General features: G+C 49.8%; 1 protein-coding gene across 1 annotated transcript; it reads right to left on the bottom strand.

Annotated features, from left to right (window-relative positions):
• Nucleotides 1–3436: 3436 nt before the first annotated feature.
• Nucleotides 3437–13446, bottom strand: LOC141998328 (melanin-concentrating hormone receptor 1-like). The gene is made up of 2 exons (XM_074971069.1): nucleotides 13220–13446; nucleotides 3437–6871 (listed from the first exon to the last, which is right to left on the bottom strand). Exons 1-2 carry the CDS (start codon nucleotides 13287–13289, stop codon nucleotides 5823–5825), a joined length of 1119 nt encoding a protein of 372 aa, XP_074827170.1. The 5' UTR covers nucleotides 13290–13446; the 3' UTR covers nucleotides 3437–5822.
• Between the last annotated feature and the right edge of the window lie 2269 nt (nucleotides 13447–15715).

The raw sequence follows: 15715 nt of genomic DNA, 5'->3' as shown, positions 1-15715 counted from the left end.
TGGGCTAATGGTATGGCATTCAGTGCCTTATTAGATCCCTTCCATTAATGCCTAGGAGTCCTGCTTTCTTATTATTCCATGACTTTCTCCCATCACCAGCACATCCAATATCTTACGGGATCCTCATCAGGAGACAGCTTCTTGAAAAATACATTTACCACTGATCTCTTGTCACATGAAGGTCTGTCTCCACCCTGGGCTGGCTGATGGTAGGGGTGGGGAGTTGGGGTAGGGAAGGCAGGGACATATTACCTTGTTCAATGAGTCAGATGGTTCCTTTCCCAGGGCTGCGTTGCAACCCTGGTAAGAATGGTGCTGCAGTCAGCCTTGCCATCTGCATCGTCTTTTCCAGTCCTCAGCCACATGTGGTGGGCTTGGAGGGCTTGATCATACAGGTCAGTGTGAGTTTTGCCTGTGTAAGAACTGCAGGGTTCCAGAGAAAGACTCACCTTTGTGGTGTGAGCCCCATTGCTGCCTTTCTGCTGCATGGCTTCTCAGTCCAATTCCATGCGACAGGGTGGCCTGGCATTCTGATTCTTTGTGGAAGGGGTGGGGGCTGTTCTCCTAGCAGATGTATGAGCTGTGGCTATTACAATTCTTCCATGGCTGGCCCCTTCACTGTACCTGGCCTGGGCTGGGCCTCTCAGGCCTGATGTTTTTGTCTGATGCACTCAGAAGTTGTAGCCCAGGATGGTTGGGTAGCACCTCCTATTAGCCTCAGCTGGGTGCTCAGTTATTCCCATCCCATGCTTTAGGGGCCATTCGGGGAGAATCAGGGTCTGGGCGTTAAATGATGTTTCACTCTCCTCCCTCTCCCCCATTTTATTTCACTCTGTCATTCCTTCCTCTTTCTCTCACATCCTGCTTCTCTCTCTTTCTCTGTCTAATCTTTCTCTCTCCCTGTATATCGTCTTCTCTCTTTTCCTCTTGCACCCCACATTTTCTTTCTTTTGTAACCTCATTTTCTCTCTACCCCCCTCTGTCTCTTTTCCCCAATGCTCCCTTCTCCCCTATTTCTCCCTGTCTTTACTCCACTCCCTCTCAGCATAGCCACTGGGACATCTGGCCTTGCTGTCCTGTCTTTTTTGGTGTTAAACTGCCTTTAAGAGGAGAGCCACATTGTCCCATAAGGTTATGACAGCTTCACTGCCTGTATAATGAGATCCATTGGAGAATGATGGCTTCTGCCTGGGGTCCTGGGAAACCACCCCACTCCCCAGATGCATATCCTCTTTCTAAGGAGTCTTTGCTGCTGTTGCTACAGACACTCAAGCTCTGGAACAAAAAGCAGCAAAAGTTGTGAGTAAATGGAAACAGTATGCATCCGATGAAGTGAGCTGTAGCTCACAAAAGCTTATGCTCAAATAAATTGGTTAGTCTCTAAGGTGCCACAAGTACTCCTTTTCTTTTTGGAAATCCTAAGACTCTTTCCCTGCCATTTCCTTTCACTGCCATCCAGGAGCCTCACTTGCCAAGACCCTAATTGGGCCAGGCTTTGCCAGAATGGCTATTACTAGCATAGTGGCTTTCTCCACAGGTGTATTTAATTGGCTGTGCCTTCTGCTGGTGCTGTGGAAATGGCACTGACAAGAGACAAAGCAGGGAGCCCTTTGCTCTTTGAAATACAGACCTTTCCCAGGACACTTTCAGGCTGGCTTCTCTTCTCTTAGGAGCTGGAGAGAGGGCCTGAGGAGGCAGCATGTGGAATGCCTGAGTCAAGAAAAACCTCATGGGAACCGGCTGAGAGGAACCTACTAAAATTGGTAACGAGAGCTCAGCAAATACGTGATTTTTCAGTGGGGTGGCCGAACCAAAAAATCTGGAAAAAAAATGCGGGTCATTTCAAACAAAAATTGATTTTTTTTTTCCTTGCCAGAACAAAAAATTGTGTGTGTCAGACACAATTGTGTACAGTGTTTGGAAGAGGCACGTCAAAATGAACCATTGAGACTTTTTTAAAAATTTTTCCCTCATTTTTTATTCGGCCAAAACTGATTGTCAAATTCAATCCAAATTTACAAATAGTTTTGGTCTCCTGGAAACCGAATTTTTCAGCAAGTTTACTAGTCAACCAAAATTCCCCCCCCCCAGCTTTACTGGAAATGTTGCCTTCTCATACTGGGAGTTGTGGGGGGGGGGAAGCACCTCTCTTCAGATGCAGGCTTAGAGGGAGGCCCCCACCCCAACAGTCAGGACCTGCTCATGCTGACCAGTCAAACCGTTGCAGAATCCCATTGAGGCTACAGCCAAGCTCAAACAGCCTTTAAGCATTCGTTTTAAAATGGGTGTAAGCTGGGGATCTTCTAACACAACTTTGCCCTGATGTAGACAGAGACTAAAAGCCTGATCCTGGAAAGATGCACGGTGTCTTTCCCTTGATTTCAGTGTGAGTTGAGGGGCATTCAACACCTTTCAGGCAGTGCCCAGCACCTTGCAGGATTGGGCCCATATGAGAATAGACTAAGAGGTGGAGAGGGGAAAGGATGCCACCAAAGACCATTGAAAACTAAATTTCACAGAGAGCCACATTTCTGTGTAACCTGGTTATGCCCTGGAAAAGGCACCCACACTTGCTGACAGAGCCATTTATAGTTCTGGCTCCTTGACTTATTGGCCAGCCTGTGATGGGAAATACAAAGTGTTTAGCAGCATTAGGCTTGCAGTACAGGATCAGACTGCACGCAGTCCTGGAGCCAACCAGCTCAAGAACAAATGTCTTGAGCTGGACACGAGATAACAATATGGCACTCTCTGAGAGCCAAATACCAGCAGCACAAAGTACACAAGAGGCCTTAGGCCCCGCAGACACATCCAGCTCAAGCTTTGCGGCTAGACGGATAACTACACATGTTTGTAGCATACGCAGGGAGCTTTGGGGAAATCCTCTCAATTTAAACTCTGCTGGTCTTGATCCCTGGAGAGGTCTGTGCTGCCTGCTCAGAGACGCACGGGAAATGCCCGACTCCTGCAGGGTGGCAGAGTCTGTACCACAAGGACCAATATCTCTGATTCACACAAAAATTAAATGAGCCCTCTCCCTTACCTAGGGGGATGTTTGATTTGGTTTTGCATTTGTGGAGCCTCTGCTCAGGGGGATTCCCTGTCTCCCTGCTTTACATCCCCCACAGTTCCTGCTCCTTGCTCCATCCAAGGAGCCTCATCCAGAATCTCTCAACACCACTCCCTGATCACAGCGAGCCCTTAAGCACAGGCCATAGGGAACAATCCTGCTCCTGCTCTAGAGTGCTGTTCTGGGGGAATCTAACAGGTCTCCTCCACCTCTCATGTCTGTGATTTAGGCTGTCCAGGTGGGGCCCTGCATCCCCTGCAAGTTCCGCAATCCATAGAGCAGCCCCAACTCCCTCTCTGGCAGCAGACCCAGAAGGGATAGGGAATTAGCGCCCCCCCCTCCCCTCGCCTCCGAACCCCATTCTCCCTACTCCAGCAACAAGAGTGGAGAAGGCGCAGCATGGGACCCATTGCTGCTTGGAACCTGTCCTGGCTCTAAGAACCGGCAGATGTTATTGAGTGACAAGGCCTCAGAAGCTGAGCCTGCTGCCTCCACACCAGGCACAGCCCCTGACTGACCAGGGGAGTGCGGGACATTTTGTTTTATGCCTGGTTTGTGAAGAAAGGACCTATTTGTTCTGAAGATCTTCAGTTCAATGTAATAAGACCCTGCTCAGCTAGCAGTTAGTGGGTCACTGGCTTGGACAGAAGGGAAGATGAGCTGCTGCTAAGGGGATTTTCAGTCCCCATGTTCATCCCCTCCCAGAACTTTCCTCACTCAATCAATTTCTTTTATAAGAATGAATTAGAATCAATCTCCACTGGCTACCCCCTCTCACCAGAAAAGGAGCCACAGTCCTCCCTCCTTCCCACTTCCTTGCCCAACTGGAGGGTGACACGGGATCTCTTCGCCCTTCTTGAGAAGAACAAAACTCTCCTTAGCAAACCCCCAGGCCCTGTTCCTTATCTCTTGCTCCCGCCTCCTGAGGGAAGTTATTGGCCAAAGAGCAAGTAACCACAATAAAGCTCCCCCTAGAATCTGCACAGGTGAATTAAATTCCATTCAGTCGGGATGGGAACAAAGATCAGAAGAGGAAAGAGTATGTTATAGACCTAAAGAGCTGACTGCCCACCCATCTACATTTATCCTCCGGGGCAGAGAACAATATTGGGAGACTACAGTATGGTCATGGGATGTGTGTGGTTGCACTGGTGTATGTTGTTAGAGAAATAACTGTGTGTCTGTATGGGGTTGCCTGCATGTGTATCAGCTAGTGTGGATATAGGTGAATGTGTGGACATGTTAATGGGTTTTGTGTACTTATATATACACACATGCCTACAAATGTGTGCATGGTTTCTGAAGAATGTTTTGTGGTTGTCTGTGTGTAGCTGCATGGAGGCGTGCAGCTGTGTGGATGAGTGTGTGATTATGAGGATGTGAATCAGTTCCTTTGTGCCGTGTGTAGTCCCTGTAGGAGTGCATGTGCAACAGTATGTTGTTGTAATGTTTCTTCTACATCAAACACATTCACAACAGTCACTTGCTCCTCGTTTAACAAGCAGCTTAAGACTTTCCTGACTGTCTCCTGGGACTCCTGTGCAGTCTATCAATATAATCCCCAGCATTTAGCTGATCCATGTCCCTCTAACAGGTGAAAGTACCTCGCAGTCTCTGGAGAGATAGAGCTGCATTTGCCAAATATGGACATTTTGGTTTTAATTGGCAGTATTATCATTATCCTCTGGAAGTCCCTTAAGCAGCTGCATTTTCTCAGAGCAACCTCCTCCCATTCTCTTCCTCTACACACATCTGCCTTTGTGCACGCTGGCTTGTTTGAATATTTAAAAAGCCACCTGTGTAATATTCCCTAATGAACATGCAGATTGATGGGCACAGAGGGAGACTGAAGGAGACGCATGAGGGAAGCAGGCTCAACTGAGGGAAGCAGGCTCAACGGGATGACTATCTGCATATCAGGTGTTAAGAGCAGCAGCTTTGCTCAACTGTGAAATCCCTTGTAGTGGTACAATCACTATCTGCCAGAGGGCCTGATTTTGCTTGCAAATATATAGAGACAGCTTGTCAAGGCCCCAGCATCCAGTTCCTGAATATTCATAGGTCGGCCAAGCAGCACAGCTCACTGGAGGCAGGTTGGGACTTCACCAAAAAGTCCAGAGGATCTTGGCAAGGCAGGAGTTCCCTCACTAATGCTTGTGGGTTTGTTCCCCAGGCACTTTGAAGGCTGCTTTGCTGAGCAGTTCCTTGTCTTTTTGCTTCTGGAATTTAAGCATAGGCCTCAGTAAGCTCAGTTTTCTAGCCCTCCCCCCGCTTTTTAAAATAGTCTTTTTGTAAAGTTCAAGTCTTAAAGCAAGAGGGTCCATATCAGCTTCTTTCCCAGAAACAATGGTCAAACAGTAAGGACCCATTTGAGATCCTTTTGCTAAAGGCTGGCATGGCATTCAGTGCCAACAAAATACCTTCCGAAGACTTCTCTCTCTTCATGTCTCCCTCTCTTTCCCTTTTCCCTCCAAGAGGAGCCCAATGTTTTGTGTGAAATTAAAAGGAATTCCCAAGTCGTTCCTCAGTGGACCAAGGAACCAGTATGCAGAAGCTCTTAGATCAGGGGTAGATTGAATGCAGAGCCCTGTAATGAGAGAGGACTCGACTGTGCGTCTCCAAAGTGGAAGCCTGTAGTCCATGTGCTTCACTGAGGGTAGTCAGAAGCTACTTCTTATCCACAGCTCTCCTTACTTTGTGTCATTCCCAGAAAAGAGCCCCAAAGCCATCCTTTGGCGTGACAATAGAGTCCCTAGTGAACAGCAACAGTCACAGGCAGTGAGTGTGGGGAAAAGTCCTCCAGAAACTGAGTCTGCTGAGTGGATTCTGGTGCAAGCTTTAGGCACACACTGGCCTCTGTTGCGCTGTTGTTGTTGATGGAACTATTGTTGCGGAACTGCTCCTTGGCAGGACGGATGGCCACCATGAACTGGCGCTTGAAGGTCTCACTCAGGGCAATGTAGAGGAAGGGGTTGAGGCAGCTGTTGGCATAGCCCAAGCTAATGGCGAAGTTATAGGCATAGAAGAAGGCAACAGAAGGTGTGTCAATGCCGAGATGCACCAGCTGGAGGACGTAGAAAGGGGCCCAGCAAATGAAAAAGGCAGAGCAGATGGCAACTGCCATGCGAGTGACTTTCTTGGTACGTACCTGGAGGCTCCTCTGGGGAAGGGGGACCACGGTGGTAGCCATGTGCTGGAGGATCTTAAAGTAAACAACACAGATGACAATCAGTGGGATAGCAAAGGCCAGCATGAACTGGTAGAGCGTGAACCAGTAGACATCAGTCTCAGGGTTGGGAAGCAAGAGAGCACAGCGGACAGTCCCATCCTCCAGAGGCATCAGGCCTGCATACATCCACACGGGAATGATGGTCAGGAAGGAAAGGAGCCACACCAAGCAAATTACTGAGGCTGCTACACATGGTGTCCGGACATAGGTGGATTTCAGAGGGTAGACGGTTGCCAGGTAACGGTCGAGGGTCATCACTGTCAGGATGTTGGTGCTGGTGATCTGGCTGTTAGTGTCCAAGGCGGTGATGATGGTGCACAACGGAGCCCCGAAATACCAGGCACCATTACCAAGGAGCTGGTGGATGAGGAAAGGCATGCCCAGCAGGAAGAGGAGATCTACGATGGAGAGGTTGAAAATGAAGATGTCGGGCACAGTCTGCTTGCACCTCAGCTTTTTCTTCTTGACAATGGTGTAGATGACGATGAGATTCCCGACAATGCCCAGGAAACAGATGATGCCAAACAGGCTAGGCATGATCACATTGGTGTAGGGGGCTGCCCTTTCTGCCACTGCCAAAACAAACCAGAGCCATGAGTCTTAACAGCCTGGGCTTCATACCCCACTGTGCCAATACCCCTATGTAGCTGGATCTCTCCTCAGCTCAGAGAGAGGTTTAAAGAATTCTGAAATTGTGTGGTTTCAGAGTGGTAGCCGTGTTAGTCTGTATCAGCAGAAAGAACGAGGAGTACTTGTGGCAACTTAGAGACTAACAAATTTATTTGAGCATAAGCTTTCGTGGGCTGAAGCCCACTAGATCAGATGCATGTAGTGGAAAATACAGTAGGAAGATATATATACACACACAGAGAACATGAAAAAAATGGGGGTTGCCATACCAGCTCTAACGAGACCAATCGATTAAGATGGGCTATTATCAGCAGGAGAAAAAAACTTTTGTAGTGATAATTAGGATGGCCCATTTCAAGAAGGTGTGAGTAACAGTAGGGGGAAAATTAGTATGGGGAAAAACTAAAAACTATTTCCCCATGCTTATTTTCCCCCTACTGTTACTCTCACGTGCTTGTCAACTGTTTGAAATGGGCTATCCTAATTATCACTACAAAAGTTTTTTTCTCCTGCTGATAATAGCCCACCTTAATCGATTGGTCTCGTTGGAGCTGGTATGGCAACCCCCATTTTTTTCATGTTCTCTGTGTGTGTATATATATATGTTCCCACTGTATTTTCCACTACATGCATCTGATCAAGTGGGCTTTAGCCCATGAAAGCTTATGCTCAAATAAATTTGTTAGTCTCTAAGGTGCCACAAGTACTCCTCGTTCTTTCTGATGAAATTGTGTGGATACTAAAGTGGGGGTAACTTACACCTTTTCCTGCCCAGCCCAATGCACATGGCACACCAGCTTAGTTTCACATTTACACCCACTTTGCCATATAAGCATCCCCATAATGCAGTGGTTTTCAAATTTTTTTTCTGGCAACCCAGTTGAAGAAACTTGTTGATGCCCGTGACCCCACAGAGATGGGGATGAGGGGTTTGGGGTGTGGGAGGGGCTCAGGGCTGGAGCAGCGGGTTGAGGTGCAGGGGTGAGGGCTGCGGGGTGGGGTCAGGAATGAGGGGTTCAGGATGTGGGAGGGAGCTTTGGGCTGGGTCAGCAAGTTGGGGTGCAGGAAGGGGTCAGGGCTCTGGGCTGGGGGTGCAATCTCTGAGGTGGGGCTGGAGATGAGGGGTTTGGGATGCAGGAGGGTGCTCTGGGTTTGGGGGAGTCTGGTCTGGGGTAGGGGTTTAGGGAGCAGGAAGGGGCTCCAGGGGTGGGGCTGGGGATTGGGGTGTGGTGTGGGGGCTTACCTCAGGCAGCTCCCAGCCAGTGGTGCAGCGAGGGTGCGAAGGCAGACTTTCTGCCTGTCCTGGCGCCACAGACTGCGCTGCACCCTGGAAGCAGCCAGCAACAGGTCTGGCTCCTAGGCGGAGGCACACAAGCGGCTCCGCGTGGCTCTCACCCACAGGCATCACCCCTCCCCCCCACTCCCATTGACCTGTTCTCGGCCAATGGGAGTGCGGAGCCAGTGCTCAGGGCAGGGGCAGCACGTGGAGCCCTGTGGCCCCCTGTCTAGGAGCCGGACCTGCTGCTGGCCGCTTCCAGGGCACAGTGTGGGGTTGGAACAGGTAAGGACTAGCCTGCCTTAGCTGGGCAGCACCGCCGACAGGACTTTTAACGGCCCAGTCGGTGGTGCTGACCAGAGCCTCCACGACCCAGTACTGGGTTGTGACTCGCAGTTTGAAAACCACTGCCATAATGTACCTCAGTCCTGACTTGAAACAGCTATGCCAGTGTATCTCGGCTCTGACCTACCTCCTGCAAGAGGTCTCTAAAGCTTCACCTAAATACTAAAGCCAAGGTTTTCAAAAGCAGATGCCTAAAATTAGGCCCCTGAGTCCATATTTAGGCACCTGATTTTCAGTAGTGCCAAGAACCCAGCTGAAGTCAATGGAAGCTGCAGCTGCTTAGCACTTGTGGAAAGCATTAGGCCCAGATAACCGCATTCATTTTCACTTGTTACATAGATGGTCTCTGTAGGTTAATGGCCCAATGGCCAATGGCAACTCACACCTGATTTCTGTGCATGACATCCCAAGTCTGAGTTAGTGTTTGCTGAGCCGACTGCCTTGTCAGGAAGTGCCATGTACCACATGTGCAAAGAGAAGACCACCACCATCCCCAGCTGAGACAGATCACTTTTTGTCTCATTATTTTTCTCCTACGGGGTATGTTGATTCCATGATCAACGAGTCACTGTGTAAATTATTTGTGTGCTTGTTGAAATGGTATGCACTGCAGTTATAGCATCCCCTAAGCCCACTCTATGACTGGCTCTCATTGAATTGCAGATGATTCAAACTGATTTTATTTGGGAACACTTTTCAATTATTCCACTCTTCTGTCTCCTTAACAACTTGTTCCTGCCGAGGTGTAGTGCAGGAAGGAAGTGGGGGACATTTACAGTAGAACCCAGAGAAATAAAAACTAGCAAATATGTCACTAGTGTTTGGTCCTTCTGAACAGCAGATACCCATTCAGGGCCAAGTATTGCCAGTTAAAACATCTTGAGTCCAAACTTTTATCTGCTACATCAGAGTAAATCTGGAGTAACTTGACAGAAGTCAATGGAGTAACTCCCAATTTACACCAAGGGTGGGGTGGGGGTCAGAGAGCAGGATCAGACCCAGAACTAGCAAAACAGACGTGTGCCACCTCAATCATGTCATGTTTGCTTTCTAGGGAGCAGAGATGTGACAAGTCGCTGGTACCACTATGCTTTTGACACTTGGAAACCTCAGGATGAGTCATAAACAAAGCCAGGTAGGAACATTTTGAATCTATAGCCATATGCATCCTATCTCAAGCATCCTCACAGTTGACAGAATGCAGCCAATCAGCCACAGATGGGAAGAGCCTTGTCACAGGTAAAGCAGACTGGTTTGCTAAGGATTCATATTTGTATCTCCAGCAAAGACAGCCCCCTGCTGCTTCATCTGCTGTTGATTAGAAACGGAAGTGAATGATGAGAATCTGTTTGGCTGATGTCATAGGAACACTCTGTCCAAACTAACTGAAAATATATCACCCATAAGAAAATAATCCATAAGCCTGTGGGATTTTCCTGCCTGCGCCCACCCCCTATGTTCAGCTCATAATAAAAATAACTTTGGCACAGGCTGTTTCCAGGGGATTAGTGACCCAGTGATCTTAATGGCCCCTGTCATGGCTGTGGTTGAAGTGTATCAATTCCTCCCAGCTGGTCATTATTCCCCGAGAAAAGCCCTGTGCTCTATGGCCTTAAATAACACTCTGACATAGGAACACAATTGAGACCTGTTGTTGCTCCCACATTCTCAAGCCTACACATATCCAGAGCATCCAGACTGGCCTCCCTCTTTCCCAGGGCCTGGAGACTAGAAGAATAAGACTCTCCCTCCAAGCTGCTATATAGTAACTAATATGAGATGTGTCCCCCTCCCCCCCCCCTTCCAGGAATAGGGAGGATTGTGTTATTAAAACACAGGACATTTTAATGGCTGGGAGTCTGAATATAATGTATTTTGCTGGTGTACAACTGAGTTTTTTTAAAATGCTCATGGTGGTTTTGTAATGTTTGGTACAAGCACAAATAATCTTATAGCAAAGTTTATGTAAGCACAAAGGCCTCACATAAAAGATTATTTATATAGTGCCTTTCATCCTGAAGGATCCCAAAGAGCTTTGCAAACTTTGTACTTAAAGCACCACTAAAAAGCAGCCAACGCTGGGATGGAGGGCGGCATGTATACAGACAACTGGTGCAGTGTGTACTGCAGGACAGTGGAATGAACGGGAAATTTTAGCAAATGACACACAAAGACAGTCAGTGCAGTGTTGGCAGGACCTTAAGGTTTAAGGCCATATTAGTAAGTGTTGCAATGAATTTAGTGGTTTCAGAGTAGCAGCCGTGTTAGTCTGTATTCGCAAAAAGAAAAGGAGTACTTGTGGCACCTTAGAGACTAACAGATTTATTTGAGCGTAAGCTTTTGTGAGCTACAGCTCACTTCATCGGATGCATTCAATGAAGTGAGCTGTAGCTCACGAAAGCTTATGCTCAAATAAATTTGTTAGTCTCTAAGGTGCCACAAGTACTCCTGTTCTTTTTAATGAATTTAGTGTGCATGTGCACTAGTGCCTTCCACTGAATAAAATCAGAACTACTCAGCTGTGTGGATTAGACTCTGTACTGCTACCATCTGAAGGAGATTCTTCTTTAGCTCAAGTGGGTAGGGACTTTTAGAGCAGAAGGATCTGAGCTCTATCTCCATGGCTCTAGTGAAAGGCCAAGTGGCCATCCACTGCAGAATTATGATGACTACTTGAATTCTTATATGGCAACAAGATTTGTCACAATTTCGTCTCTACGTCTCATCTTGTGATCCATACTCAGTCAAAACATTCATTCACTTTAGTGGAAGTTTTGCCTGAGTGAGGATCACAGGACCTGGCCTACAGACCTTTATCTCTAAGGTGAGAATGTACTTGTAACAAATGTATCCAACTACCTATTAAACTGTCTTTTAGTGTGTTTGCTAATGAAGGACTTAAAGTGAAGCATTCAGTGAATAAAGGTGACTGTCATCCACCTTCTGAAATAAGGAGCTAGATCCTCAGCTGCTGTAAATATTCATTGTTCTATTGCAGTGGTTCTCAAGCTTATTTGATCAGGTCTCCCTTATTTGTGTCTGTAGTCATGTATCCCCCGCCCCGCCCCTCCCCTCCTCTCCCCTCCCCTCCCAGTACATATGCTGCCACCCAGCTCTGAAGGCAGAGGGGAGAGCAGCAGCTGCTGGCCAGGCTCTCAGCTCTGAAGGCAGCGCTGAGCCAGTGGTAGCACAGAAGTAAGCGTGGCCATGTGAAAAGTGATATCTGTAAATATCACTTTTCACAGCAGACTTACTGCCCCATTGCCACCCTTCTGCGCTGCTTCTGCCACCCTGGGGCTGATGGCTGGAGCCCCACCACCTCCAGGTGAGGGATTGGGAAGGAGGGGGGAGAAGGAGAGCCAAGCCTGGGCTGCCTCCCATTGAAGGATGGAGGTGTGTGGGAGGACAGCCCTGGCTGTCAGCCCCGGGGCAGGGGGGCCTCCAGCTGTGCCCTTTATCCCCACCTCCGGGTTGTGCACAGCCTTTCTGCATGAGCCCCATCCCCCCTGACAGACAGAGTTCTTAAAAAAAAACACCCACATGCGCTTGCGCCTCCCTTGACACTTTCCTGCACCTCCCCTGGGAGGTCCCCTAGTTTGAGAACCGCTGCTTGTATTGATTTCAGTGTCAGATCCTCAGCTCCACTGAAGTCAATGGAATGTCACCGATGTACGCTACTGAGCACCTGGCCTCATGGGCTTCTTCACAGGATAAACCATATTGGCGTAAGACTGTAAGATGGTAGCAGGGTCCAGCGGATAAAGCAAAGGTCCCAGGACCTGGGTTTTGCTCCCAGCATTACCAGATTCCCTTTGTGATTCCAGCCAAACGGCTTACCTTCTCGGTGCCTCATTTCCCAGCTGTAGCACTGTCATGACACTTACCCTCCACTATTAAATGCTTTGAGAGCTAGGGCTGAAAAGTGCTGCCATAATGCCAGGAATTATTGTTATTATTATTATTATTATTATTATTGCCTTATGCTCAGAATGCAGTGGAAGTTTTTCAACTGCCTATTACTAATTTAAGAATAAAAAATAAAAAGGCTGAACCCAAAGGGTTACGGGCTTGCCCTGGAGGGATGAGCCTTCTCACTGGCTGCAGTGCCTGGCACTACGGCTCTCGGTTAACTGAAAGGGCTCTTTGCTGGGAACTTTGCAAGCTGCCGCATTCAACTTCTTCCCTCCCTTCGCGCTCTGCAGGGAGCCCCCCGGCGGGGTCCAGAGAGCGGCCCCCAGCGGAGCTGGGAGACCAGCGCAGGAGCTGTCCAGCCTCTCTGGTTCTGAAGTGTAACAATTTCACCAACTTGCCGCGTGTCTCACTGGGGTGGGGGCACGGACGAGGGAGGGGAACTGAAGCGGAGAGCGCAGCCCTGTTCCCCGAGGCAGAGGCGCTGAAGCAGAATCTCTCCCCTCGGCCCAGGCTCCGGGCATCTTCTTGGAGCCCGTTCCGTTTCAAGCCCGGAAAGTGCAGGGCGTTATAGCGCGCCGGTGTAGGTGGGGTCAGCGCTGGGCTCCCCCAAAGCTCCGTGTACCGGTACCCGGCACCAATCAAAGCAGCAACAAGAGACCCCCTTTGCCAGAGGCTTCCCTGCCCACCTGTCCCAGCCCATCCCGTAGGGTCTGCTGCCGCTGCTCTCGGCCCCGCCGGCCCCCCGGCCCTCACTTACCGGACCCGTTCCTGGGAGCCCAGGCGGAGCAGTTCCTTGGGCACAGGGGCGGGGAGTTTTCCGAGGCCATCTGGCATCTAGGAGGGGAGCCACGAGGCGAACCTCAGCCGGATTCCTCGCCTTGCCTGGACGCCTGCCCGCTCCCCGGCATCTCTCTGCAGGCCACGGGGCGTGGGAGAGGGAAGGGGCCGGCGGCAGGCGGGGCAGGGTCCCTTGGGCAAGTTGGCAGGGAGCCGGATCCCCGCGCCGGCCCCGGGGGACTTCAGCCGGCCGCCGGGCTGGGCGGCTGGAGCCGATGTTCCGGCCGCTGCACGGGTCTGGCGGCGGCTGGCAGGAGCTTGGCTGCTTCGGTCCCGGCTCCGGAGAGAGCTGCGGGGGAAGCCGAGCCTGCAGCCCCTAGAGGCGGGCGCCGCGTCAGCTCCAGCGCCGCTCCCCTGCCCGCCGCGGGATCAGCCCCGCAGTCACTGCCGCCGCCGCAGCGCGCTGGCTGCCCTGGAGGAGCGGCGTCCGGGGCTGGTCTCCCGCCCCCACCCCGGGGCGCTCAGCGCCGCAGCGCTGAAATCAAAGAGCAGCTGACTCCGGCCGCCGCACACGAGCGTTCACACACAGCGGTGTGCTGCATGGCATTGGCAAGCGGCGCCGCCGAGAGCCGGGGGCGGAGCGGGGGTGGAGGGGGTCGTGCCCAGGAGACAGCGAGCCAGCCAGGCAGCCGCTTCCTTCCAGAATGGGTCTGTGCCCTGACAGGCTGGTGGAAGAGGACAGGGGCACAGGGTTCATCCTGGTGTCGTAGCCCTCCCCTGTGGAAAACCTCGCTGGGCTTTGAATCAGGTGGAGTGGGAGCTGTGGGCGGCTGAGGAACCAGCTCCCCCATGGAGGATATCTTCTCCATTCTCCTGGTGTATTTCCTCTCTTCCCACACTCCTCCCACTCCCAGGACTGACCCCCAGCTAGGACATGGTCCCAAATACAAGGAATTAGCACAATGATTCCCAAACTTCCTCACACTGGGTCCCTCCAGGGCTCCCTCTCATCTAGCTGGGAGCTCCCCCATTTACCAACTGGAGAAGGGCAGAGTGGTCAGGAGTGCCTGACATTGGTTCATGACCCTCCCCAGAGGCATGAATCCCAATAGACAAACCCTAAATTACCACATGGTGCCACCCCCGATTTCCCCTTCCTGGAGCTGAAATCCTGTAGAGATGGTTCTGCTCAGCCCAGTCAGACACGTACGTCACCAGCCATGGATGTCGGTGTATTGTCGATGAGCCCCATATGGATTGAGGTTGAGCTCAGCAGTGCTCCCTTGGTTGTAATGAGTCATTTTCTGGCCAGTGAGAGTTTGTTGTGATCAGTTTTTGTCTTTTCGATTGTTCTGCTTTCCTGGCGGCAAACAGGCAGTATACATTTCTCTCACACATACACACAAAGTCCTTTCCTCAGTGAGTCAGAGCAAGCACCACTAACAGATTTGAGAGAGCACTGCTGTGAGCTGTCAAGACACCAGATAAATTACCCACTGAAAAGTGTGTAAACATCAGTTTCATCCTCTGACCCACCTCAGCACCCTCTGACTCAGGCTGCATGTTTCACTCCACCTTTGAGATACTTCTTCTTGTAATCAATTCAACATTTATTATTGAATTATTTATTGATTTGATTCCTGAACCTGAAATTATTTTTTTAGACTTTAATTTAGATCTAGCTCTCCCCATGTACCATTGTGAGGGCTGAGATCTGCTGAGTGGTTGCTTTTCAAAAGTGCTGGGCACCCACAACCTTAGTTGAAGTCAGTGAGAGCTGAAGGGACTCAGCACCTCTTAAAATCAGGCCCTTGGTGTGCACTTCTCATGACTCATACATGGATTGTCATTTCAGCAGGGTTTGACCTTAGCACTGCAGCTTGGATCTCCAATCACTTAAGTTGAGGGAGTCTATCACCATTAGCTGGCAGCAGCAGTAGGCTGTTATCCTCTAGTGGATTCGCCACTAAAAGGGAGATGTGACATGTGCATTGGTGATGTGTTATGCACACAAAAGGACTGGAGGCAGGAAGTGGCAAATTCTCCACTGAAGTTTCATGGGTGAGTGAAGAATTTGACCCAAGATGTTTCTCAGCAGTGGGATACCCTTGGGATATGAGAATGTGTGGAATCAGTGAAGCTTATGGAAAAGTGACATAGTCCAGAAGGTAGATATGTTTCTTTAAACAGCTTTTTCCAGGCCCAGTTTTAAAGTCTGTCTTACCTTTCCCCGGGGAGTAAGTGGCTTTCTGAACAGACACCAATTTTTCTACAAAGTGGAAGTTTGACATTTAAGATTCAGCAGGTTTCCAAAGCAAAGCATTATTTTGGCACTTACACCTCTAACATTATTGTTCACTTGTGAAACAGAGTTGCAGCAGTAAAGGAAACCTGCAATACAACTTCTCAGATACCTGAGGCATGATAGACCACAAGGTCAATATCCCCCAATGCACAAGAGGCATGGGCTTATCTT

The sequence above is a fragment of the Natator depressus genome, chromosome 14 (genome assembly GCF_965152275.1).
Source record: "Natator depressus isolate rNatDep1 chromosome 14, rNatDep2.hap1, whole genome shotgun sequence".
Lineage (NCBI taxonomy): Eukaryota > Metazoa > Chordata > Testudines > Cheloniidae > Natator > Natator depressus.
The sequence above is the reverse complement of the archived record's forward strand: the minus strand, read 5'-3'. Positions and strand labels throughout refer to the sequence as shown.